The sequence below is a fragment of the Salvelinus fontinalis genome, chromosome 11 (genome assembly GCF_029448725.1).
Source record: "Salvelinus fontinalis isolate EN_2023a chromosome 11, ASM2944872v1, whole genome shotgun sequence".
Lineage (NCBI taxonomy): Eukaryota > Metazoa > Chordata > Actinopteri > Salmoniformes > Salmonidae > Salvelinus > Salvelinus fontinalis.
In genome coordinates this window covers 38,294,542-38,320,466 of record NC_074675.1, presented here as the reverse complement: position 1 = coordinate 38,320,466, position 25,925 = coordinate 38,294,542, and the positions used below count along the sequence as shown (strand labels likewise).

The 25,925-nt window shown below is 45.1% G+C and overlaps 1 protein-coding gene and 1 non-coding gene across 3 annotated transcripts in view; both read right to left on the bottom strand.

The window, feature by feature from the left end:
• LOC129865680 (kin of IRRE-like protein 1) overlaps positions 1–23,413 on the bottom strand; it is a 39,121-nt gene extending 15,708 nt beyond the window's left edge. For both annotated transcript variants that reach the window (XM_055938635.1, XM_055938636.1), the window contains exons 1-8: positions 23,096–23,413; positions 9,353–9,502; positions 3,636–3,785; positions 3,389–3,546; positions 3,089–3,239; positions 2,685–2,790; positions 2,311–2,459; positions 1,290–1,417 (exon numbers count right to left, since the gene is read on the bottom strand). In XM_055938635.1, the coding sequence (XP_055794610.1) occupies positions 1,290–1,417; positions 2,311–2,459; positions 2,685–2,790; positions 3,089–3,239; positions 3,389–3,546; positions 3,636–3,785; positions 9,353–9,502; positions 23,096–23,141 (1,038 nt within the window). In that variant the 5' untranslated portion in view covers positions 23,142–23,413. The remainder of the gene's footprint in view (positions 1–1,289; positions 1,418–2,310; positions 2,460–2,684; positions 2,791–3,088; positions 3,240–3,388; positions 3,547–3,635; positions 3,786–9,352; positions 9,503–23,095) is intronic.
• Positions 23,414–24,605: 1,192 nt separating this feature from the next.
• Positions 24,606–24,679, bottom strand: trnar-ucu (transfer RNA arginine (anticodon UCU)). The gene has a single exon. It is a non-coding gene; the product is annotated as a tRNA-Arg (tRNA).
• Between the last annotated feature and the right edge of the window lie 1,246 nt (positions 24,680–25,925).

Genomic DNA, 25,925 nt, shown 5'->3' with positions numbered 1-25,925 from the left:
AGATCTGTGTCTTTCATTAGCTGTATTGGACTTTAATGTGTGAAAGTTAAATATTTAAAAAAAATATTTTTTTTGAATTTCGCGGCACTGGTTTTTCAGTGGGGGGGGGGGGGGGTGTGCCGCTAGCGCCACGCTGATCCTAGACAGTCATTTAAGTCATTTAGCAGACGCTCTTATCCAGAGCGACTTACAAATTGGTGCATTCACCTTATGATATCCAGTGGAACAACCACTTTACAATAGTGCATCTAATTCTTTTAAGGGGGGGGGGGGGGGGGTTAGAAGGATTACTTTATCCTATCCTAGGTATTCCTTAAAGAGGTGGGGTTTCAGGTGTCTCCGGAAGGTGGTGATTGACTCCGCTGACCTGGCGTCGTGAGGGAGTTTGTTCCACCATTGGGGTGCCAGAGCAGCGAACAGTTTTGACTGGGCTGAGCGGGAACTGTTTTTCCCCCATGAATTTTACAATATAGAATTTGTTTACTTTGCAGCTAGCCCAATTTGCGGAAATCACTCAGTTCTGCCTCCAAGACAAGATTCATGACAATAAACGTCAACCTGCGCAAAAAACAGGCAGAGGTGAAGAAGGACGGGATAAAATAGAGAGGGGGACTATAAAAAGATAGAAAGGGATTAGGATGGGAGAGAGAAATGGACACTGAAGGAATTGAAATTAGAATAATATAGAGACAGAAAAGTGAAGAAGTGAGAAAGACAGATGGAGGAGGGAAGCGGTGGGAATCAGGAAAAAGCCAAGAGAAAGAGAGAGATGAACAGAACACGGGAGCATAAATAATAGAGAGACAAAGGGATAGAAGAGAGAGGGAGACTATAAAGATACAGACAGCAAAAGAAGATACAGATACAGCAAAAGAAAGGTGGAAAGTGGGGCGCAGCGGCCTAAGCCAGACCCTACAGACCCGTGTTCGATCCCAGGCTGTGTCACAACCGGCCATGACCGAGAGTCCCATAGTGTGGCAGGGGGGGTTTACTTGGCTCATCGCGCTCTAGCGACTCCTTGTGGGAGGCTGCGCACCTGCAGGCTGACCTCAATCAGCAGTTGAACAGTGTTTCTCTGACACATTGGTACGTCTGGCTTCTGGGTTAAGCGGGCAGGTGTTAGGAGCACGGTTTGGCAGGTCATGTTTCGGAGGACGCATGACTTGACCTTTGCCTCTCCCAAGCCCGTTGAGGAGTTGCAGCGATGAGACAAGATCGCAATTTAAGATCACAAAATTGGGGAGAAAAAGGAGGAGAGTGGAGGAGTTAGAGAGCGAGCTGGTTCTCACCATGTTGGAGCCCTTCTTGGTCCAGGTGAGGGTGAGAGGAGGGTTGCCAGCCCATTTGCAGTTCAGAGTGACATCAGAGTCTATGTCCACGGTCACTGGCCTAGGCTCTACTACCAGGATAGGACCAACTGGAAAGAGAGAGAGAACATTTGCCTTTACTTAACCAACTAAGATAACAAATTCAAATACAATACAAAACCGACTTGCTACAGAGAAAAATCGAGAGCTCAAGAGAGAGAGGGTATAGATGATTAGGTTTAGGAGATAGGGGTACAGTATGAGGGGAGATTGAGATTGAGTCGGGTGAAAGTAGATTTCATTTCTTAACGGTAAAGACAACCTGTGTATGCACGCGCTTAATCATGGAATTGCATATAGAATCCCTATTAATTCAATAGGATCTCTGTGGGCCTAGTCATAAAGGTTTGTCATGTAACTTTCAAAATGTATTACCTTTTGTTGTGGCATAAACACAACCAGTCATGATGTTTTCATCTGATTGTCAAATGATCACTTCAAAGGGCTCCTTTAGTAGGCTACCCGTGCAAGTTCATCCACTCGCAACATATTTCCAGTCTTCAAACAGTGGTGAATGGAAAGAGACATCTTTTTTACGTTAAACACCACAAAGAGTAATGACATTTTGGCAATTGTCATTCATCCAGAATTTATGCATCCACTGCTGTCCGCCCGCGTCTCGGTGTCGGCCATTCATCTCTGCCTTGGCAAAACGTCAGTGTTCTCGTCGAACCACATCGCATTTTGGAGCGAAGGCTATACCAACCACTTTCAAGTCCATTCGCTCATTTTTCATGCCTCTGACATGCGGTGGCCTAATGATAAATAATGGTGTACTAATCTACAGTTTTCTTGAAATGTTGTTTGAATTAGTAATAGGCTCATGTTTTACCGATACGGCGTACCCCCACTATTTATTTTACCGGGACGCCGTACCGGACCGTACCACATTACTTCCACCCCTGACAGAGTATTTGCCAGCCATGGAGGTTCAGAGACTCACAGTGTACATCGACTAGGATGCTGACGTTGGTTTTACCCACAGCGTTGAACACTGAGCAGGACACAGGCTCTGTGAAGAAGGAGTGGTCCGCCTTGGTGGTGAACACACTCTCTCTGGCCCCCTGCAGGATCACTCCACCCTTAGCCCACCTGAGAAAGAACACATGCGAATGTCTGAATAAACATGTACTGCCAGAGTTGTGGGTTTGATTCCCGCATTGGCCAAACCCTTGCTCACAACGGAAAACACATGAAACCCAGATAAATACAACTATCCAAGCTAGACTAATGCACGGCTAGAGAGACAGATGGACATGTAGATAGACAGAAAGATTAACAGATCTATAGAGGTCGACAGAGGTACACAGTACATACATGTATCCCATGATAGGAGGGTTGGCGGAGGCGGCGCAGGTGAAGGTGACTCTGTCCCCCTCTAAGACGGAGCGAGGCTCGATGGACAGGGTCACCATGGGGGGGTCTGGGGGAGAGGGCAGGGAATCTCTAAGTCACTCCGATACATCAGCGAATAAGCAAATTATAAAGAGAAGGGGGGAGCAGAGAGAGCCGACGGAAAAATAGAGAACCCCCTCAAGGTTCCTGGGCAGTGATCTAAGTGTACTTCCTGGTTGTCACTAGACACTGTTGTCCTTAAATAAGCTCAGATATTCAGTCGTACAGTAAATAGTGAGTATATGTAAAGCTAAAGGGACGGTTATGAACAAGTCGCTGCGTTGTACGTTGAGGGTGACTTACGGTGTACGTTGAGGGTGACTTACGGTGTACGTTCAGGGTGACGGTGGTGTGTTTCCCAGTGGGGATAGCCAGGTTGCTGGCCACACAGCTGTAGTTCCTCCCTGTGTCTGTGTCCACTGGGTGGATGGGCAGGAAGCTGTGGGTCGTCACCCTCTTCCTGTCTGGGAGCACCTCCTGATGGAGAGAGAAGAGAGAAGAAGAAGGAAGACAAGACAGCCAATAGGATGAGAAAGAGTATAGGTAAAACATGATTGAGTGTGTGTCTGTGTCTGTGTTGTAATACTAGGTGCATGTATGTGTAGATGCATTTTTAATTGACTCACGGTGGTGCTGACTGCTCCGTCTACGGGGAGCCCGTCTTTTTGCCACTCTATCATGGCAGGGGGCTTGGCCCCACGGGCCACACAACTCAGGTTATAGTGGTCGCCTGCATTCAACAGCACCTCAGGGGCCCCGTCGATCACTGGGTCATCTGGAGGGACTGGACACAGGACAGGGGGGGTTATGCGCACACACACACACGCATACATGTACACACACACACACACACACACATTTGCTGTATCTTACTGAGGACAGTGAGTTTGGCTCTTCTAGAACGTAGCGCAGCGTCTGGGGCCTGACACTCGTACAGGGAGTCATCAGACAGCTCAGCTGAGATGATCTCCAGGTTATACTGGCCCAGCTCCTGCACCCGCATCACACGGTACCTCGGCCAGGCTGGAGGGGAAGGGAGAGAGAGTCAGACATGTAGGGACAACCAGTGGAGGCTGGTTGAATGACAAATGGGAGGGAAATGCTCGTTTGGAATGTATTGAATGTAATGCTAGCAGGCCAAAAACACCTGTGCGTAATCCCTTATGCAAATGCACACAACCATGCACACATTCACATCTCTCTCTCTGTCCGTCGCTCTCTCTTTCTCACTCGCTCTCTCTCGCTGTCTTTCACAGTTCCAGTGGTGCCATACATTCTCCCCAGTAGGTGGCAGCCATGCTCTCTGACTCCAGCCAGGGAAGAAATGCATGCATTTCTGACAACGACGTTTTAGAGGACTCCAAACGGACAGAAATGCTGGTGCAGATTTCATGTCCTCTGTCCTATACATAAATTCCATCTGAATCTGTCTGTCACTGTAGCATGTACTGTATGCTTCAAATTAGCTTGCCCTCCCTAACCTTGTGTGTCCTTGTACGTGGCATTGCATGTGTGTCTGTGCGTTGTCTATGCGTGTATTAGCATGTCAAATGTCAAATGAGCGAAAGCGTATGAAAGGGAGCGAGGGAGAGATAAAGGGAGAGGGAGAGAGAGCAAGGGTAAGAGGGTCTGCTAAATGACTAAAATGGAGAAGGAGCGAGGGAGCGAAGCAGGGAGAGGGAGAGAGAGGGAGCGAGGGAGAGGCAGGGTGAGGGCGAGAGAGCGAGGGAGAGAGGCAGGGAGAGGGAGCGTGTGTATAAGGGAACCAGTGTTCATTCACATGTTTCTATTTAAAAGCTTTGGCTTGAAGCACTGAACCATTACAGTAACAATGTGATTAAAAGAGACGGAGAGAGAGAGAGCGAGAGAGAGGAATGGTGAGGGGACAGACGAACGGGACGAGGGGAGAAAGCAGCAGAGGAAGGGAGGGAGGGAGAGAAAGAATGAGAGAGGGTTTGAGAGAGAGTAGAGGCAAAGAAAGAGAAGGAGAGTGTGAAGGAGAGGAAGAGAGCGGCAGAGAGGGGGGGAGAGGGAGGGAGAATGAAGAATGATAGAGGAGTTGAGCATGAACAGAGGAGAGAGGGAGAGAGAGGGAGGAACAGGCAATGAAGCAGGGAGAGAAGGCTGCAAAGAAAGAGAGAGAGGAAAGAGGGCAGAAGTGTGGCATGAAAGATAGAATAACAAGCCTTTATTGTACAAGTAGGAGAGAGAGAATATTAAATCATAACATAAAATGTTATTGGTCGCATACACATATTTAGCAGATGTGCTTGTGAAATACTTGTGTTCCTAGCTCCAACAGTGCAGTAGTATCTAACATTCACAACAATGCACACGAATCTAAAAGTAAAATCTAAATGGAATTAAGAAATATAGAAATATTAAGGCAAGCAATGTCAGGGTCCGGATTATAAATATACAGTATATATACACTGAACGAAAATATAAATGCAACATGCAACAATTTCAACAATTTTACTGAGTTACAGTTCATTTAAGAAAATCAGTCAATTAAAATAAATTCATGCGATTTCACATGACTGGGCAGGGGCGCAGCCGTGGGTGGGCCTGGGAGGGCATAGGCCCACCCGCTTGGGAGCCAGGTCCACCCACTTGGGAGCCAGGTCCACCCACTGGGGAGCCAGGCACAGCCACAAAAGGGCTTTAATACAGAAATTATCCTGTTTCATCAGCTGTCCGGGTGGCTGGTCTCAGACAATCCAGGAGGTGAAGAAGCCGGATGTAGAGGTCCTGGGCTGGCGTGGTACACATGGTCTGCAGTTGTGAGGCCGGTTGGATGTACTGCCGAATTCTCTAAAATGACGTTGGAGGCGGCTTATGGTAGAGAAATGAACATTACATTATCTGGCAAACGCTCTGGTGGACATTCCTGCAGTCAGCATGCCAATTCCACGCTCCCTCAAAACTTGAGACATCTGTGGCATTGTGTTGTGTGACAAAACTGCACATTTTAGAGTGACCTTTGACTGACCTCACCACCCTCTGAAGAGCCCTGCGTTTGCAGGTGGTGCAGTTTCCATATCAGGTGGTGATACAGCCCGACAAGATGCTCTCAATGGTGCAACCTCTGGAGGTTGAAGAGGCGCTGTTCCGCCTTCTTCACCACACTGTCTGTGTGGGTGGACCATTTCAGATTGTCAGTGATGTGTACGCCGAGGAACTTCAAGCTTTTCACCTTCTCCACTGCGGCCCTGTTGATGTGGATAGGGGGGTGCTTCCTCTGCTGTTTCCTGAAGTCCACGATCAGCTCCTTCGTTTTGTTGACGTTGAGGGGGAGGTTATTTTTCTGGTACCACTCTGCCAGGGCCCTCACCTGCTCCCTGTAGGCTGTCTCATCGTTTTTGGTAATCAGGCCTACCACTTTTGTGTCGTCTGCAAACTTGATGATTGAGTTGGAGGCGTGCGTGGCCACACAGTCATAGGTAAACAGGGAGTACAGGAGTGGGCTGAGCACATACCCTTGTGGGGCCCCTGTGTTCAGGATCAGCGTAGTGGAGGTGTTGTTGCCTACTTTCACCACATGGGGGTGGCCCAACAGGACGTCCAGGACTCAGTTGCACAGGACGGGGTTCAGACCCAGGCCCCCAAGCTTAATGATGACCTTCCGAAGGAAGGGCGGGAGAGGGCCTTGTAGCTATCCCGGGAGGGAGAGTAACAATGGTCGAGAGTTTTTGAAGTGTGAGTACTGCAGGCGATGTGTTGATAGAACTTCGGTAGCGTTTCCCTTAGATTTGCTTGAGTCCCAAGCTATAATAAATACAGCATCAGGATAGGCAATTTCCAATTTGCACAAGGTCCAGTGTAGTTCCCTGAGAGCCATCGGGGTATCGTCTTGAGGTGGAATATACACAGCTGTGACGTTAACCAAAGAAAGTTCTCTAGGGAGGTAATGGGGTCGACATTTGATTGTGAGGTAGTTCTAGGTTATGTGAACAAAAGGACTTGAGTTCTTGTACGTTACCAAAATCACACCATGAGTAGTCCATGTGTATAATACAGAGGTATAGGTATAGAGAGATGGATAGATGGAGAGAGAGAGAGTGCCAGGACCACAAATACAAATTCCATCTAGACACTGTTGCCCTAGAGCACACAAAAAACGATACATACCTCGGCCTAAACATCAGCACCACAGGTAACTTCCACAAAGCTGTGAACGATCTGAGAGACAAGGCAAGAAGGGCCTTCTTTGCCATCAAAAGGAACATAAAATTCGACATCCCAATTAGGATCTGGCAAAAAAATACTTGAATCAGTTATAGAACCCGTTGCCCTTTATGGTTGTGAGGTCTGGGGTCCGCTCACCAACCAAGAATCCACAAAATGGGACAAACACAACATTTTAAATCAGCATGCAGAATTCTGCAAAAACATCCTCTGTGCACATCAAAGAATGCATGCAGAGCAGAATTAGGTCGACACCCGCTAATTATCAAAATCCAGAAAAGAGCCATTCGATTCTACAACCACCTAAAAGGAAGAGATTCCAAAACCTTCCATAACAAAGTCGTCACCTACTGTACATAGAGATAAACCTAAGAGATTAACCCTAGGCAAGCTGGTCCTGGGGCTTTGTTCACAAACACAAACAGACCACACAGAGCCCCAGAACAGCAACACGATTAGACCCAACCAAATCACCAGAAAACAAAAAAATAATTACTTGACACATCAAAAAGAATTAACCAAAAAACTGAGCAAACTGGAATGCTATTTGGCCCTAAACAGAGAGTACACAGTGGCAGAATACCTGACCACCGTGACTGTCCCAAAATTAAGGAACGCTTAGACTATGTACAGACTCAGTGAGCATAGCCTTGCTATTGAGAAAGGCCACCGTAGGCAGACCTGGCTCTCAAGAGAAGACAGGCTATGTGCACACTGCCCACAAAATGAGATGGAAACTGAGCTGCACTTCCTAACCTCCTGCCAAATGTATGACCATATTAGAGACACATATTTCCCTCAGATTACACAGACCCACAAAGAATTCAAAAACAAATCCAATTTTGATAAACTCCCATATCTATTGGGTGAAATACCACAGTGTGCATCACAGCAGCAAGATGTGTGACATATCTCCACAAGAAAAGGGCAACCGGTGAAGAACAAACACCATTGTAAATACAACCCATATTTATACTTATTTATTTCCCCTTTGTACTTTAACTATTTGCACATCGTTACAACACTGTGCATAGCCATATTATGACATTTGAAATGTCTCTATTCATTTGAAACTTTTGGGTAATGTTTACTGTTCACTTTTTGATTGTTTATTTTATTATCTATTTCACTTGCTTTGGCAACGTGAACATATGTTTCCCATGCCAATAAAACCCTTTGAATTGAATTGAGAGCCTGAGATTGAAAGACATAGAGAGAACGAAAGAGACAGACACAGAGAGACAAACAATGAGAGACAGACACAGAGACAAACACAGAGACAAACACAGAGAGACATACACAGAGAGACAGACACAGTGAAACCGACACAGAGACAAACACAGAGACAAACACAGAGAGACATACACAGAGAGACAGACACAGAGACAAACACAGAGAGACAGACACAGAGACAAACACAGAGACAAACACAGAGAGACAGACACAGAGAGACAAACACAGAGAGACAGACACAGAGAGACAGACACAGAGACAAACACAGAGAGACATACACAGAGAGACAGACACAGTGAAACCGACACAGAGAGACCGACACAGAGAGACCGACACAGAGAAACAGACACAGAGAAACAAACACAGAGAGACAAACACAGAGAGACATACACAGAGAGACAGACACAGAGAGACAGACACAGAGACAAACACAGAGACAAACACAGAGAGACATACACAGAGAGACAGACACAGAGACAAACACAGAAACAAACACAGAGAGACAGACACAGAGAGACAAACACAGAGAGACAGACACAGAGAGACAGAGACAGAGAGACAAACACAGAGAGACAGACACAGAGAGACAGACACAGAGACAAACACAGAGAGACATACACAGAGAGACAGACACAGTGAAACCGACACAGAGACCGACACAGAGAGACCGACACAGAGAAACAGACACAGAGAAACAAACACAGAGAGACAAACACAGAGAGACATACACAGAGACAGACACAGTGAAACCGACACAGAGAGACCGACACAGAGAGACCGACACAGAGAAACAGACACAGAGAAACAGACACAGAGAGACAAACACAGAGAGACAGACACAAAGAGACAGACACAGAGAGACAGACACAGAGAGACAGACACAGAGAAACAGACACAGAGAAACAGACACAGAGAGACAGACACAGAGAGACAGACACAGAGAGACAGACACAGAGAGACAGACACAGAGAAACAGACACAGAGAGACAAACAGAGAGACAGACACAGAGAGACACACACAGAGAGACAAACACAGAGAGACAAACAGAGAGACAGACACAGGGAGACAGACATAGAGGCTTTTTCAGGAAGGCAACTAGACTGGGTTTCATGTGTTGGGCTTTGGGTTTGTTTTGACTTGGGCGGTGTTAGAGTTGTACTAGTCTCACCCCTGAGGTCCTCTCCGATGCCCAGGGCCAGTCCATCCTTGGTCCACTGCACAATGCCTGAGTAGTTAAACACAACACAGGACAGAATCACCCTCTGGCCCCGCACAACCGACTGGTCCGCTGGCTCCTGGGAGAAACGCGCTGTCCACACTGGGGTAAGAGAAGGAGGGAGGGGGAGAGAGAGAGAGAGAGAAGAGTGCATAAACATGGTTACAAACATCATGTGTTAATGTTACATACACAGCTGTGTTGTTGCTACAGTACATACATACAGCGTCAAGATACACAAACTGAGAATTAATACATAAACTGTAGAAGCCAGAGGAGCATTTCACTCATTGGAGTTTTTGTGGTAAGATGAGACAGCCTACAAGCTAAATTCTTCTTAATCTACAATGATCTACAATTTCAGATGGTGTGTTTGATATCGTATCTCTTTCTCCTTCAACAGAAGACGAAGATAACACGTTGGAGATGTTGAGGGAGTGCATTAAGATAAAGAAAGATGGAAAGGGATTGAGGGAAAAGTGAGAAAAATAATTGAACAATGGAGGGAGAGAGAGAGGTTGTGAGTCAGGAGGAGAGGAGAGGAGAGGAGAGGAAAGGAAGGAGAGGAGAGGAGAGGAGAGGAGAGGAGAGGAGAGGAGAGGGAGATCACACCCTTAAGATATAACCCACTGGGTCTTACCCCCGTCTCCCAGTCCCTCATGGCTTCCCTTTTCTTAAACCTCTCTTTCTATCTTTGTCTTCTCTTCCATCTCTCTCTCTATCTCGCGTCTAACTACAGTACATGTCATTGTCTCTACTCTACAGGGCTGTTCCAGCTCTCAGTTGAGAGCCACCACAGTTCTTTCTGCAGTATAAAACCGCGCCGTATTCATCTGACGAAGTGTTGTGACTGCTTGTCCAATATGAAAAAGCTTTTGTTCCACAGTACACAACACACAGTAAATAAGCAGCTCATCAAGACGAAGGCCGTTAAACGATGAGGGAATTCAAGTTGGATTTGTTTTCTTTCTCTTGTCTACACTATAATGTTGTTGCTACGTGTCCTAGTAAACAATGAAAGAATGACAATTAAAGTCGCATTTCTCCCATTTATTTGTGTTGTTTCTCTCTCTCTCGCTCTCTGAACGTGGATAGCTGTTATACATGTATAAATATGTTGTATATGAAATGTTTTTATACCGCTTTCTTCTTAAAAAATGTAATAATGAGGTCGCACTTATGAGGTCGCACTTATGAGGTCGCACTTATGTCTCACTTTTTGGTGCTGTTTCTCTCTCTTCCCTTCTCACCCTCTCACTCTCGCTCTCTCTGAATGTACTGTATACACACATCATGTTCTATATGTCCTTTTCCCGTACTGCTTTCAATTTAATTAATTTTTTTTGTACTTTACCCCCTTTTTCTCCCCAATTTTGTGATATCCAAATGCAATCCAATTACGATCTTGTCTCATCGCTCCAACTCCCCAACGGGCTCGGGAGAGGCGAAGGTCGAGTCATGCGTCATCCGAAACATGACCCGCCAAACCGCGCTCCTTAACACCTGCCCACTTAACCCGGAAGCCAGCTGCACCAATGTGTCGGAGGAAACACTGTTCAACTGACGACCGAAGTCAGCTTGCAGGCACCCGGCCCCCCACAAGGAGTCGCGATGAGCCAAGTCAAGCCCCTCGCGGCCAAAACCTCGCCTAACGCTGGGCCAATCGTGCGCCGCCCTATGGGACTCGCGGTAATGGCCGGTTGTGACACAGCCTGGGAACGAACCCGGGTCTGTAGTGGCGCCTCAGGCACTGCGATCCAGTGCTTTAGATGCTGCGCCACTCGGTAGGCCCAGCCATACTGTTGTCTATTTCCGTGGTCGTCCTCCTTCTCTAGTGGTTGGAGGGGGTTTAGAGCCACACTGTCACAACCCATTTATCATATTAAATATCAGCCCTCTAGCTTGGCTATTTCTCTCTCTCTCTCTCACCCGTTCCCTCTCTCTCTTACTTCTCCTCCCTCTCTCTCTCTGAACCCTCCAGCTTTCCTCTGTAGGTCCCCATCTCTCTCACTTTCTTAACAACTGGCATATGCCTGCTCCCCCCCCCCCCCCCCACAACCCCAAGTCTCTCTCTCTAACTCCCTCCCTATCTTTCTCTTTCTCACGTGTGGACATACTCTAACCCCCCCAACCTGACTGAATTTGTGTGATTTAAGGAGGTAGCCTACAATATGCCTGATATCATGAAAAACACAGCCATGTATAAATAATGTCCCAGTCAATAATAGAAAAGCCTTTAGACAGAAACAGAACGTACATTTTTCCAAAGAGAACATAAAACATAATGTAGATAGATACTATCTGCATTTGTATATCTAGCATAGGCCTACTACAAGTCAATCACAGAAAATAGAAAAGATCAGTGGTCCTAGAATTGAGCCCTGTGGCACACCACGTTAAAGAAAATACCGCTCCCAAAGTGACAATATCAATGTGATCCACCATTAGTCCAAATATAAGCTGTGCGATGACCACGAAGACTTCTAAATTAGGGCTCCTACCCAGTCAGATAAAATCAACGTAGCTCACTAGATACGCTATCTAATCTGTTAACTAGAGGTCGACCGATTAATCGGAATGGCCGATTAATTAGGGCCGATTTCAAGTTTTCATAACAATTGGATTTCGGTAATTTTGGACGCCGATTTTATTTTATTTAAAAAAAATATTATTACACCTTTATTTAACTAGGCAAGTCAGTTAAGAACACATTCTTATTTTCAATGACGGCCTAGGAACGGTGGGTTAACTGCCTTGTTCAGGGGCAGAACGACAGATTTTTACCTTGTCAGCTCAGGGATTCAATCTCGCAACCTTATGGTTAACTAGTCCAACGCTCTAACCACCTGCCTCACGAGGAGCCCGCCTGTTACGCGAATGCAGTAAGAAGCCAAGGTAAGTTGCTAGCTAGCAGTGAACTTATCTTATAAAAAACAATCAATCAATCCTAATCACTAGTTATAACTATACATGGTTGATGATATTACTAGTTTATCTAGCGTGTCCTGCGTTGCATATAATCGATGCGGTGCACATTCGCGGAAAAGGACTGTCGTTGCTCCAACGTGTACCTAACCATAAACATCAATGTCTTTCTTAAAATCAATACACAGAAGTATATATTTTTAAACCTGCATATTGAGCTAAAAGAAATCCAGGTTAGCAGGCAATATTAACCAGGTGAAATTGTGTCACTTCTCTTGCGTTCATTGCACGCAGAGTCAGAGTATATGCAACAGTTTGGGCCGCCTGTGCAATGTAACAGGAATATTTAGACTTATGGATGCCACCCGTTAGATAAAATACGGAACGGTTCCGTATTTCACTGAAAGAATAAACGTTTTGTTTTTGAGATGATAGTTTCCGAATTCGACCATATTAATGACCTAAGGCTCGTATTTCTGTGTGTTATTATGTTATAATTAAGTCTATGATTTGATAGAGCAGTCTGACTGAGCGATGGTAGGCACCAGCAGGCTCGTAATCATTCATTCAAACAGCACTTTCGTGCGTTTTGCCAGCAGCTCTTCGCAATGCTTCAAGCATTGCGCTGTTTATGACTTCAAGCCTATCAACTCTCGAGATTAGGCTGGTGTAACCAATGTGAAATGGCTAGCTAGTGAGCGGGGTGCGCGCTAATAGCGTTTCAAACGTCACTCGCTCTGAGACTTGGAGTAGTTGTTCTCCTTGCTCTGCATGGGTAACGCTGCTTCGAGGGTGGCTGTTGTCGATGTGTTCCTGGTTCGAGCCCAGGTAGAGGCGAGGAGAGGGATAGAAGCTATACTATTACGCTGGCAATACTAAAGTGCCTATAAGAACATCCAATAGTCAAAGGTATATGAAATACAAATCGTATAGAGAGAAATAGTCCTATAATTCCTGTAATAACTACAACCTAAAACTTCTTACCTGGGAATATTGAAGACTCATGTTAAAAGGAACAACCAGCTTTCATATGTTCTCATGTTCTGAGCAAGGAACTTAAACGTTAGCTTTTTTACATGGCACATATTGCACTTTTACTTTCTTCTCCAAAAGTAAGAGGCTAAATTGATTTTATTGATGTATTATATTAAGTTAAAATAAGTGTTCATTCAGTATTGTTGTAATTGTCATTATTACAAATAAATAAATAAAAATCGGCCGATTTAAACGAAATCGGCTTTTTTTGGCCCTCCAATAATCGATATCGGTATCGGCGTTGAAAAATCATAATTGGTCGACCTCTACTGTTAACCTCCTCTGACCACTGAGATGAGGCCGTAATGCTATGTTCCAACAACAACTAAGGACCAAACAGCCCCAGAGCAGGCAAGGCATCACTCTCGCTACCAAAAACACCACTGGACAAGGCATTCCCTTCACGGTCATTTAAAACCACAAACAAGATCCACAGTGGGAATGCAGACTACACACTGGGACAACAGGGATGTCAGGCTATTTCAATAGCTTGACAAGGAGAGCACACAGCAGCTTCCCGGATAATGCTTACATTAGTTGTACAACAACAAAAAATACAGATCCTCGCCCAAATCTGTATGGTCTTTTTGTAGGCCTCTTCTCTGTGTATTTCCATACTACTTGCTCATATCATTCTTCAAAATGTGAGTGTCTGAGCAGGAGAAAACACGTGAAAAAGCTAGACAAAGAGAGTAGAGAAAGAGAGAGAGAGAAAGAGAGGAAGCTCATGTATTTTTTTATTATGTGGGTTATGCTGCAGTGACAAATTTAGAGTGTCCTGATTTCCTTGAGTCAGTGATCCCCAGATGCCATCGAGAGACTCCGAGTACCCTGACCGCACAAAGACATGGTCACAAAGTACCCTGACCAAGTGCGCACACACACACACACACACACACACACACACACACACACACACACACACACACACACACACACACACACACACACACACACACACACACACACACGCAGAGCCCTAATGAAACAAAGACGCACGCATGAACACACACGCGCACAATCGCACACACGCGCAAATACATATATGGCCAAACCTTTGCCACACAGACAGATGACAACATCCTATACCATGTCTTCACACACACACACACACACACACAGTCAAACCCTGACCGGTGACCACATAGAAATAGGACACACACGGTCAAACAAAACATTGACCACATTGGCTGGTGATGATGTGGCCGGATAGAGACATCATGGTCACCAAACTCTATCCACACAGACACTAAGATAAACCAAGCCCTGCTGTCAACATAGCCACACTTGACACACCAAAGCCCGACCACACAGCCAAATAGCACGGAGACCTACAATTAACACCTCTTGTGCCTCACAATCCCATAATCTTAACAACAACATAACATGTTACAGATTTGCCTTCGCTCTGTGCGAAATGTGGTGCTTTGTCTTCTATCACAGTAGGCCTAATCCCAGCCCCCGTGCTAATAAGAACACCATCGAGACAAAATACATGCGCCTTTAATTCCTAGATAGGATGTTCTGCCCCTACCTATCTCACCACACGTACGCGATCAACCTAAAAATCTTTTTTGGGGAATTCAAAGTTTTCCTGTCTCCCAAGCAAACAAAAGGCTACAACATGATGCCATGACGTCAGGGCTTTGTCGGATGTGCCTGAATTAATTGAGTGCATGCTATTAATCCTGTTCAAGCAATAACATTTGATAAAATCACATTTGTATGGATCTGTCAATCAATCTAATGATCTCTATCTGCCTATCTATCCCTGTATTCCTCCCTCTTTCCCTCTGTCCCGCTCTCCCTCTCAGTCCCGCTCTCCCTCTCAGTCCCTCTCCCTCTCAATCCCGCTCTCCGTCTCAGTCCCGCTCTCCCTCTCAGTCCCTCTGCCTCTCAGTCCCGCTCTCCCTCTCCCTCTCAGTCCCGCTCTCCCTCTCAGTCCCTCTGCCTCTCAGTCCCTCTCTCCCTCTCAGTCCCGCTCTCCCTCAGTCCCTCTCTCCCCCTCTCTTCCTCTCTCCAGTTTAGCCAATCCTGCTCTGTCGTTGGATCACAGACTTGCGTCACCATAGCAACAGCTGACGTCTAAAGTAACTGCCCAAAAAAAGTGTTTTTGTGTATGTGTGTGTGCATGCATGAGGGTGTGTGTGTATGTCTGTCGAAACCCTCCCTTGTTTCTGATACAACCATTTTCTGCAAATCGTTAATCATGACCTCATCCTCCCTCCACCTATCCAATTAATTGTCCATCTCACTGTCTCTTTCTCGCTCTCTCTATTCCCTTTCAGACCATATTATCCATATTCACTTTTACTATCTTATCTATTCAATGTGGTATTTGTCTCTGTTTCCTATGTGTGGACAGCGGTTGGTGATACTTAAATATCTGAAATACCGAAATGGCAAAACAAGGAGATGGATGGATGACAAAACTGCAATGAAGATGAGGATCGGTTTACGGGTAAGGGCACAATGACAAAGTCAGGAGTGCCACTGTTGCTGCCCGACACCACCTGAGTCTAACTGCCAATAACCGCATGCCAGTATGGTAGACTAGACTGGGTATAACCTACAGAGTATCACCATGGCAATACTGTTATATGGCATAAAGATAGAGGGAGGGAAAAAGGGACCATGTTGCCCTTCAACAAATGAAGGTGACTGGCTAGAGGTGGAGAAGGAACAGGGGGAAGAAAAGGAGAAAGAGAAAGAGGGGAAACTCCTTTCTTTGTCTGATGCATTGAGCCCATTTTTCCCCTCCTCTGTCATCTTCCCTCTCTATCCTCCCCTTGACAATACTCCTAGACCCCTCTCTTTCCCTGTCCCTTTGTCCCCATGTACCCTTGGTTCCTTTCCCCCCTTTGTCACCATGTACCCTCGGTTCCTTTCCCCCTTTTCTCTGTCTCTTTGTCACCATGTACCCCCGGTTCCTTCCCTCTCTTTCTCTCTCTCTTTGTCACCATGTACCCCCGGTTCCTTCCCTCTCTTTCTCTCTCTCTTTGTCACCATGTACCCCCGGTTCCTTCCCTCTCTTTCCCTGTCTCTTTGTCACCATGTACCCTTGGTTCTTTTCCCCCCTTTGTCCCCATGTACCCTCGGTTCCTTTCCCCCCTTTCTCTGTCTCTTTGTCACCATGTACCCCCGGTTCCTTCCCTCTCTTTCCCTGTCCATTTGTCACCATGTACCCTCGCGTGCTCCCCCCCCCCCCCTTCCCTGTCCCCTTTGTCACCATGTACCCTTGCGTGCTCCCCCCTTTCCTTGTCCCTTTGTCACCATGTACCCTCGCGTGCCCCCCCCTTTCCCCGTCCCTTTGTCAACATGTACCCTCGCGTGCTTCCCCCCCTTTCCCTGCCCATTTGTCACCATGTACCCTCGCGTGCTTCCCCCCCTCCCCCCCCTTCCCTGTCCCTTTGTCACCATGTACCCTCGCGTGCTCCCCCCTTTCCTTGTCATTTTGTCACCATGTACCCTCGCGTGCTCCCCCCTTTCCTTGTCCCTTTGTCACCATGTACCCTCGCGTGCTCCCCCCCCCTTCCCTGTCCCTTTGTCACCATTTACCCTTGTGTGCTCCCCCCCTTTCCCTGTCCCTTTGTCACCATGTACCCTCGCGTACTCCCCCCCTTTCCCTGTCCCTTTGTCACCATGTACCCCCGGTTCCATTCCTTTCTTTCCTTTGTCTGTCAAGTGGCACATACTCAGAAATAATCACGCCCTCCCTCCCATTGCTCTACCTCTATCTCTTTACATGTTCCGTCTCTACCTCTCCACCTCTCCTCTCTTATGTATTTTCCTTGTTCCCGCTCTTTATTTCTCACTCCCTCTATCATTACAGCCCCTGGTAAAATGGTTGCTATAGAAACATATTTATTTGGAAATGAAGGGAAGAGAATAATTTATACGCTCTCTCTTTCTCCCTCTGTCTGTCTGTCCGTTTGTCGCTCTGTGTGTATGTGTGCGTTTTCTCTTTGTCCTCTTCTCTTGGGCTAATCTCACATATTTCACATCTCAAGTGCTTTATTTGTATTGAACCACCATTACAGACATTGTTACCATGGCTACAGCCAGTGAGGACCACTGACACAATGATAGACACACAGTGGCCATGACAACCCCTTGGAGCAGTGCAGGGTAATATGATAATTCATGGTCAAAGTGTCTGACACATTATGAGACGACATGAATATGCTGGGCTTTTCACAACTCCCCTCTTCAAAATAATCCAGCCCGTCCTTTCTGAAACGAGCATGCAAATGAATGACAAAGAATACTTTAAAGGTAACCAAGGGTGACTACCATCGACTAACAATGTCAGGCCGCTTCTAACCCTGATCAAGGGCTACGCTATACAGAATTATCAAAGTGGAGTTTTGTAGTGACCTAGGTCCTCGATCTAGGGATATTTTGTTTCGTACTCTGAATTAGCTAGCAAAATCAATATCGTTATGAATCAATAATTCACCACAGTGATTTCCAAATAAGTGACTGTGACTGTTTTGAACTGTGTTTGGGAAGTAAAGATAGACATGGTTTTTAAAAAGGCAGTGGTAATATTTAATTCTGTACAGAAAAAAAATCGTAGGCGGCTTAATTTACCCTGTCCCGCCGGCTCAACGTACCAAGAGACCACTTTTTTGGGACAAGCTGTATTTTCAAAACTGTAATGTTCACATGAATTCTGATTATTTACAGGGACGCACAACATCCTGAAATATATGTAGATGTCTTTGTTAGAAAGAATACTGTATTTCCCTTGACAGAGTGATGCTGAATGTAAAAAAAGGCTCAACTTACACCACTATGGAATTGATGTAAATGAGCTGCATGTAGCCATATCCTTCCAACCAACATTAAAAAAAACTATTAGGGTAAAAAAAAAAAAATGTTGAACCCGTTAACTAAATATTTTCCCATTTTTACTGCAGGCTAAATGGCTGTATGGCTAGCAGTGTAGACCAGGGCCATAACTGTACGCTTAGTTAGATGGCTAGCTGTAATGTTGTTATCGTAGGGAGAGAGAGACGGATGGAGCGACACAAATCTCCCTACCCTTCTTGAGGAGAAACTCCGAGAGCGAGAAATCAAATGACATCATCACCCGGCGGCCACATTCCTACAGGGGGAGGAGGGTGGAATAGAGGGATAGGGGATGGAGGGAAGAAGGGTGGAGGAGAAGGGGACAGTGGGCGAAGAGGGGGAGGGGGAATGTCCCAAAACTTTTGAGGGAGAAGAACACAGCCCAACGACAGTAGTGAATCCCATCATGTGTGTGTGTGTGTGTGTGTGTGTATGTGTGTATGTGTGTATGTGTGTGTGTGTGTGTGTGTGTGTGTGTGTGTGTGTGTGTGTGTGTGTGTGTGTGTGTGTGTGTGTGTGTGTGTGTGTATATGTATGCGGTTGCAGGTCTGTGTGTGTGTACAGGGTGGCTGTACTCTTCCTTCATCATGTGCCCTTTTAATTCATGTGCTTCTTCTTCTGACCCCTCCCCCTCTCCTTTTTTCTCCTCTCCTTTCCACTGACTAAAGGAATGCAAGAACCACATCTGGAACTTATTAGAGAGAGAGAGGGGGGAGAATTGAGCTTAGCTAGCAGAAAGAAGGAGGATAAATGGAGGGACAGAGAGAAGGGAAAGAGAAAAACTGAGGGAGGGAGAAAAATAAAACTGAAAAAAAGAGGGAGAAGAAGAGAAGTTTCAACAGTGATTAATGCCAATTAATTCTAGTCTAAGCCAAGGCATGTGCAGAGGCATCTTCCAAGGCCCCAGAGCTCAGGGAAGGAGAGAGAGGCCTCAGATGTGGGTTAAAAAATTATACTTTGAACTCTCTCTTCCATATTCTATGTCACTGAGGTGTGTGTGTGTGTGTGTGTGTGTGTGTGTGTGTGTGTGTGTGTGTGTGTGTGTGTGTGTGTGTGTGTGTGTGTGTGTGTGTGTGTGTGTGTGTGTGTGTGTGTGTGGCCAACTGTCCCTACAGAGCAGCCAGTCAGGCTTGAGTAATCATCCCTTTCTCTCCCCCTGGTCCCAACCCCTCCTCCTCCCTCTCCCTCCCTATCCCTGCCTCTCTCTCTCCCCCGCTTTCTTTCTTTTCATCCCCCACTACAACCACCCCCCGAATAAAAACTCTAATCGGTCTTGATCTGGGCCCCCTCGACTTCACCCACCTGCCCACCAGACAACCCTCCCCACTATTGCCACAACCCCCCCCAAACACAACTTTTTACCACCCCTCCCCCACCCCAAAATTGCTCTTTCGCTCCATCTCTCTCTCTCTCTTCTATTCCTCTCTCTCTCTCTCTCTCTCTTTCTCTCTCTCTCTCTCTCTTTCCCTCTCTCTCTTTCTTTCTCTCGCCCTCTTTCTCTTTCTCTCCCTCTCTCTTTCCCCTTCTCTCTCGCTTTGTGGTTTTAAAAACTCCATTGGTTAGCCCAGTCAAATAGCTTTAGTAGAGTCTTTAACGTCTATTGCTATAGGCCTGGACGGCTTGCTGTCATTTTGAGCTGCTACATAAGGCTATAATGTAATATGATTTATTACACACATAAGTTTTGATTATTTCATAGATTATACTATACATGATAAACAATGAGCCTCAATAAGCGTAATCTAATTTGTAGTTTTCTAGCAAGTTTCATAGTCTGTTTTTGTACCTTTACAATAAACAATAGGACAGCCCTACTATTATGTGTAACGTCTGCTTCCAACTCACACTCTCAAACACCTAGATCCCCCGAACGCAGCTCACTTTCCACCCCACTTTCCAGCTCACACTCTCAAACACCTAGATCCCCTGAACGCAGCTCACTCTCCAGATCCTAATCACCTGAATTCTAATCACCTGTTCACGCACCTGGAGGTCATTATCACACACTATTTAGTTCAGTTCTTTGCACCCCATCACTAATGATGCCTTTTGCCTATTCCCTGCCTGTACTTTAGCCTATCGGATTTCTCAATATCTACCTATTGCCTGATCTCCCGGACTACGTTACTAGCCTTTTCCCTGCCTGTACTGTTGCCCTTTTGGACCCCCTGTGTATGACCTTCTGCCTGCCCCTGGACCCAGCTACCTCCTTCCTCCTGTGGTCCTTTGCCATAAACACCTGCTGCGCCCTGCGCTTGAATCCAGCTCTCTGCCTCCCCTCGTGTTCATTACAATATGTGTCAAAATTAGTTTTAAAGCGTCAAGTCACATTGTGTTGACATTGAACGTTACACTGTAGCATAGCCATAACTAATGTGAAAAAAAATGCTAAGTATTGCTTGATTACATTATGGAATTGTGAGTATAGTAAAATATCTCATTAATACATCCACATTATGAATAGATCCACATGTGACACTAAACTACACAGTCTCATGAGCTACATGTTCCATTTAAATGTTTTTTTGAGCAATATTTACAAAACAACGTTGAAATAGAACATGGAGCTCATGAGACTGGGTTGGGTTCTTTGGTCGGTAGTGTGTGTGTGTGTGTGTGTGTGTGTGTGTGTGTCTGACGAAACCCTCCCTTGTTTCTGATACACCCATTTTTTGGCAAAACGTTAATCATGACCTCATCCTCCCTCCACCTATCCAATTAATTGGGGTACATAACCTCATCATTCCCTTTCAAACCATATTATCCATATTCACTTTTACTATCTTATCCATTCAATGCAGTATTCGTCTCTGTTTCCTATGTGTGGACAGCAGTTGGTGATACTTAAATATCTGAAATTCAGAAACGACAAAACAATGCCAGTCTAGTGTATACATTAAGTAGTTGTGGCATTGTTCCTTAAGGACAGAGGCCGACAAATGTTGCACCTGCACTGAGGCCTTTGTTATAGCAGTCTAGGTAGGTACATTAGCAACACCAAGTTGCAATGTCGCAAGATTACCAGGTGTAGGCTACTAACAACAATTGCATTTTCAGGGATTATAAAGAGTCTTTGCAGTCGAATGGGAAACAGGACATACATTTACATCTCATACCATATGAAGTGCCTGTTAAGAAAACTAGAAATGTAGAATAGTTTTGATCTTCAAGTGTTTTGATAGCAGTGTTTTGGACAGGCAGCTGGAAGAGTATAGCCTACACATGAATGATAAAATTGTGACATTGTACCATTGCCATAATGAGCACAGTGTGTGACACATAGTTTACAGCCACGTAACTAACACGTGTGTGTGTGTGTGTGTGTGTGTGTGTGTGTGTGTGTGTGTGTGTGTGTGTGTGTAGCTTGTCGCAGAACCACTCATGTGCACTGATGGATTTACGAGAAAGAAAACTGCTGTCAGGGAGCCGAGGAGGGCTACCTGCAGAAAAACAACAAGAATTTGCATGTTGTTTTGGGTTGAAGGGGTTCCATTGTATTTAGTGTGTGTGTGAGTGAGTGAGTGAGTGAGTGAGTGAGTGAGTGAGTGAGTGAGTGAGTGAGTGAGTGAGTGAGTGCATGCTTCAGCTTCGTTCCATGTGTGAATGAGATGTATTAGTATGTTTTGTAGTGTGTAATGACTATTCATAACGATTACTGTTTATAGCTGCCACCCTATAGGCCATCTGTCAGTTGTTTTACAGGATTAGGCAGTGAAAAGGTGATACAATACTAACATTTAGCATTCAGTGTATAGTTATACTAGTATACTAATACTGTGTATGGACGTTGAGTAAAGGACAAAAGAGTTGCGCTAGCCTATAGTGATCTAAAAAGAGACATAGGCTACATGGATGACATCATCCTATATAGACCTTACAAACACGCCCCTTACCTACGATAAAGTGCTAGGCTGGTCAGTACCTGCGCGTGCCCGCACATTCACAGTACACGCACTCTCTGACTGTCACGCACAACAAGGTAGACAATGAAAAGGGAGGGTTGCCTTGTGCCTTGCGCGAGCACAAGGAAGATGCTGTAATCTAACAGGTAGCCTAAGAAATCACGTTCCCCTTGAGCACATGTCTCCTAGCAACTACGTTATAACAATATGCTATTATACCTGTCAATGCGCATGTATTAAAGATATGTCATCTAGATGACATTGGGGGTATTATACTTGAAGCTATGCTGGCCATACCTCGATTCGAAATGAAATACATGGCGAAAAAAAGTCCCCATTCCAATCTTTGTGTCACGCGCACGAGCAGAGCAGGCTACAGCGGCAGCTACGCATGGCAAGCTGGAGACCGTCTACAATGGCCTTGGTGTGTGCGCGCGTGCATGTGTGCGTGCGTGTTATTAGGCTACATTTCTATCTCAGGCACCAATAAAAAATGGCAAGCAACGTTTGAATGGTTGACACAAGCCGTTCCCAAATTCCAATATCAAGCACCTTTGGTCAATCATTTTAGACGTGCACTGTCATTCGAATCACGTCATTTCTGCCTAACATCCTATTTGAAAAAGGCAATAGGCTATTGTATGCACAGGACTAAGGTCATATGGTGGATACTAGGTTTTCGCACCAATCAGGCCATGATCATGTTAGACACACACACACTGTGGAATAGCCTACCATTCACACTGCCCCGCATATAATGACAAACTCGAGGCCATACACGCAGAAAAGAGCATCTACTTCTATCGCTCTCTCACATAAACACACACGCGCGCGCACACACACACACACAAGCACACAACTGAAACGAATCTAGAGCAACTTTCCCCCTCATCAAGTTTAACAAGCCTCGGTATTGTTCGACAACATGAAACAGTGTGTCGTTTATTAGGGAAGGTAACAGGGGAAACCCTTATCTTACCACGGTGAAAACTCAACGCCAAACTCAGGAGCAGAAGCCTATGCATCGTTCAGAAGACCAGCAAGCCCGTTAGCTCAATTCTCCGTGAGGACAGCATCAAAAAACCCCGTTGGATTTTATTCACCACTATCGGGCAATTGTAATCCTTCCAGTGAATATATGTGACGATTTTCGTCGTTATCCACCACCCCTTTCTACTCTTTTTTTTACGGTTTAGATCATTTATCCGTTTTTTCCTCCTCTCTCCTTTTTGCCGTCTGCTCTTGCGTGCTCGGCGACGGTCCGTTTTCTCATTAGCGGCGCATTCCTTTCTCTCTCGCTCTCTCCTCTCACGTACGTCAGCACCACAGCACACACCCCTCCTCTTTCTAGTCTGAATCTCGCAGTAGATGATAGTGATACCTCTATTATATTTTCATGTTTTTGTCACCAGAGAAAAACTACACGAATTTGTCCATAATGTTTGTTGGATTTTTGCCATTATCTCTGTGTTTGTCTATTTAAGAGAGATTGAGTCATAGGTTACAGATCTAATGACATGTCATGGTAATGGAGTGCTGATTTAGTTGAATCATTCTGCAAACATTCCGCGTGGCAAAACCAAGTTCTGCCCCAGAAGTATGTTTCTTTCTCTCAAAGTAATGATGAAGTAGAGGCTATATAGCCTATTATAGCCAGATACATAGGCTATACATACATGTAGTTTTCAATGTCCCCATTGCGCCTGTATAGTGGGCTGTAGGCTGCTCTCATATCCATCTCTCTCGTCTTTGCATCAGCCTAGGCTACAACGCGGTGTTGGAGCGCCCTCAAGTGGACTGACTCAATAATTACTTCCAAACAACTGGATAAACTATTCAAATACCTACACAAGGATGCACCTCGTAGAAACAACACATTACGTTACCCAAATGTATTCGCTGAAACATATAGCCACTATAATTAGGATTCCAGGTATTGTCATCATTAAATTGTTCTGCTGTTGGACCGTTATTGCATGTATAGCCTATTCACTAGACTGGCATTGATGTATTTTTACTAAATAAGTGATTCATTTTCAGCCATTACTCAGAGGAACTACTTGAGAAAAACTATATTGGAATGGATTGTTTGTGCGGTGAAATACATCTGTCTATTGTAGCCTAGCCTGAATTTTTTTAATAATAAAGGCCTAGCAAGAATTTCTGTTTTATAATTACCTTGATATTGTATTGCTCAATAAGTGGTCGAATATGCTATTCTATCACGTAAATCTTTTTTTTGTAATAAATCTTTTTTTATTTGATATTATAAATTATTATTATGGTTAGGCTATGTGATAAATACAAGTATAGCCTAAATATCATGGGGTGTAGAGATGTAGTGAAGTGCAGTGTTATATTCAGAACATTTAGAAGGATGCATTGAATGAAAAGGTGGCTGCAGTTTATTACTGGACAGCATTAATTACATCATACCATTTCTGTAATAAAAAATCCGCAGGTCTGCCATTTGGCACCCAGAGGTGACCCATCTCTGCCGGGACTCGAACCCGGAGCCTCTGGATTAGAAGTCCAGCGCGCTATTCCATTGCGCCACAGAGACTGCGCCAATAAATATGATTCCGGCACCGTTTAGATACTCACATCCTTCTATGTCGACGGTTTCAGCATCCCTGCAGCATCAGGACCACTCTTCTTAGACATTTTGGCTCTATGAAAAAGAGCAGTAGAGGGCGCTGTACGTGGTCTCTTCAATGGAATTCGCACACTCGAGCTTCTCTCCAGAGCCAAAATGGCGATGCGGTCAACATGCATTTCATTTAGGCTTTAATAAAAGGCGTTGTGCAATAAGGAGCTTGAAAGGCAATAGCCAAATAACTGTGGAATGGTAGATATAGTTTGCGTCGTTATATCATCCTACTTTTCTGTAAACGAAATACTAACAGGGATTTTATTATTTTGATGAATCCGCGCAGAATAAAACACGCTCAATCAAGTAAACTGTCTGTAATCTTCTGTTACTTTATCATTATTTTTGCGTAATTCGTTCACATTTTTATCAACCATCACACCATGCACGGATGGGTGGAAATGAATGCACAAGTGGACAGCATCGACAGCACTCAGCGTCTGTACCAGAATCTTAAGTAGCCCCAGCTACATTGCACCGCGGTTGCATCATAACATCCCAATTGGACATTCTTTTTCATAAGGTTCCATACTGGATAGATTATGATGATTGACAACATTGTATCAGGTATGATTGAATTTAGCGTTACTGCTGTCAGCCAATAGAAATGCATTGAATAACAGATTCACGACGTGGAACAACAGATAGTAAAACAAAAAAATGTAAAGGAAGTTTGTTCTGAAGATCAGGAAACTGTATTTTTTTTTTTTTTACATGTAGTTATCCCTTTATTTTAATCAATCAAATGTATTTATAAATCCCTTTTTACATCAGCCGATGTCACAAAGTGCTATATAGAAACCCAGCCTAAAACCCCAAACAGCAAGCAATGCAGATGTAGAAGCATGGTGGCTAGGAAAAACTCCCTAGAAAGCCAGGAACCTAGGAAGAAACCTAGAGAGGAACCATGCTCTGAGGGGTGGCCAGTCCTCTTCTGGCTGTGCCAGGTGGAGATAATAACAGTACATGGCCAAGATGTTCAAACTTTCATAGATGACGAGCAGGGTCAAATAATAATAATCACAGTGGTTGTAGAGGGTGCAACAGGTCAGCACCTCAGGAGTAAATGTCAGTTGGCTTTTCATAGCCAATCATTCAGAGTTAGAGACAGCAGGTGCGGTAGAGAGAGAGAGTGGAAAACAGCAGGTCCGGGACAAGG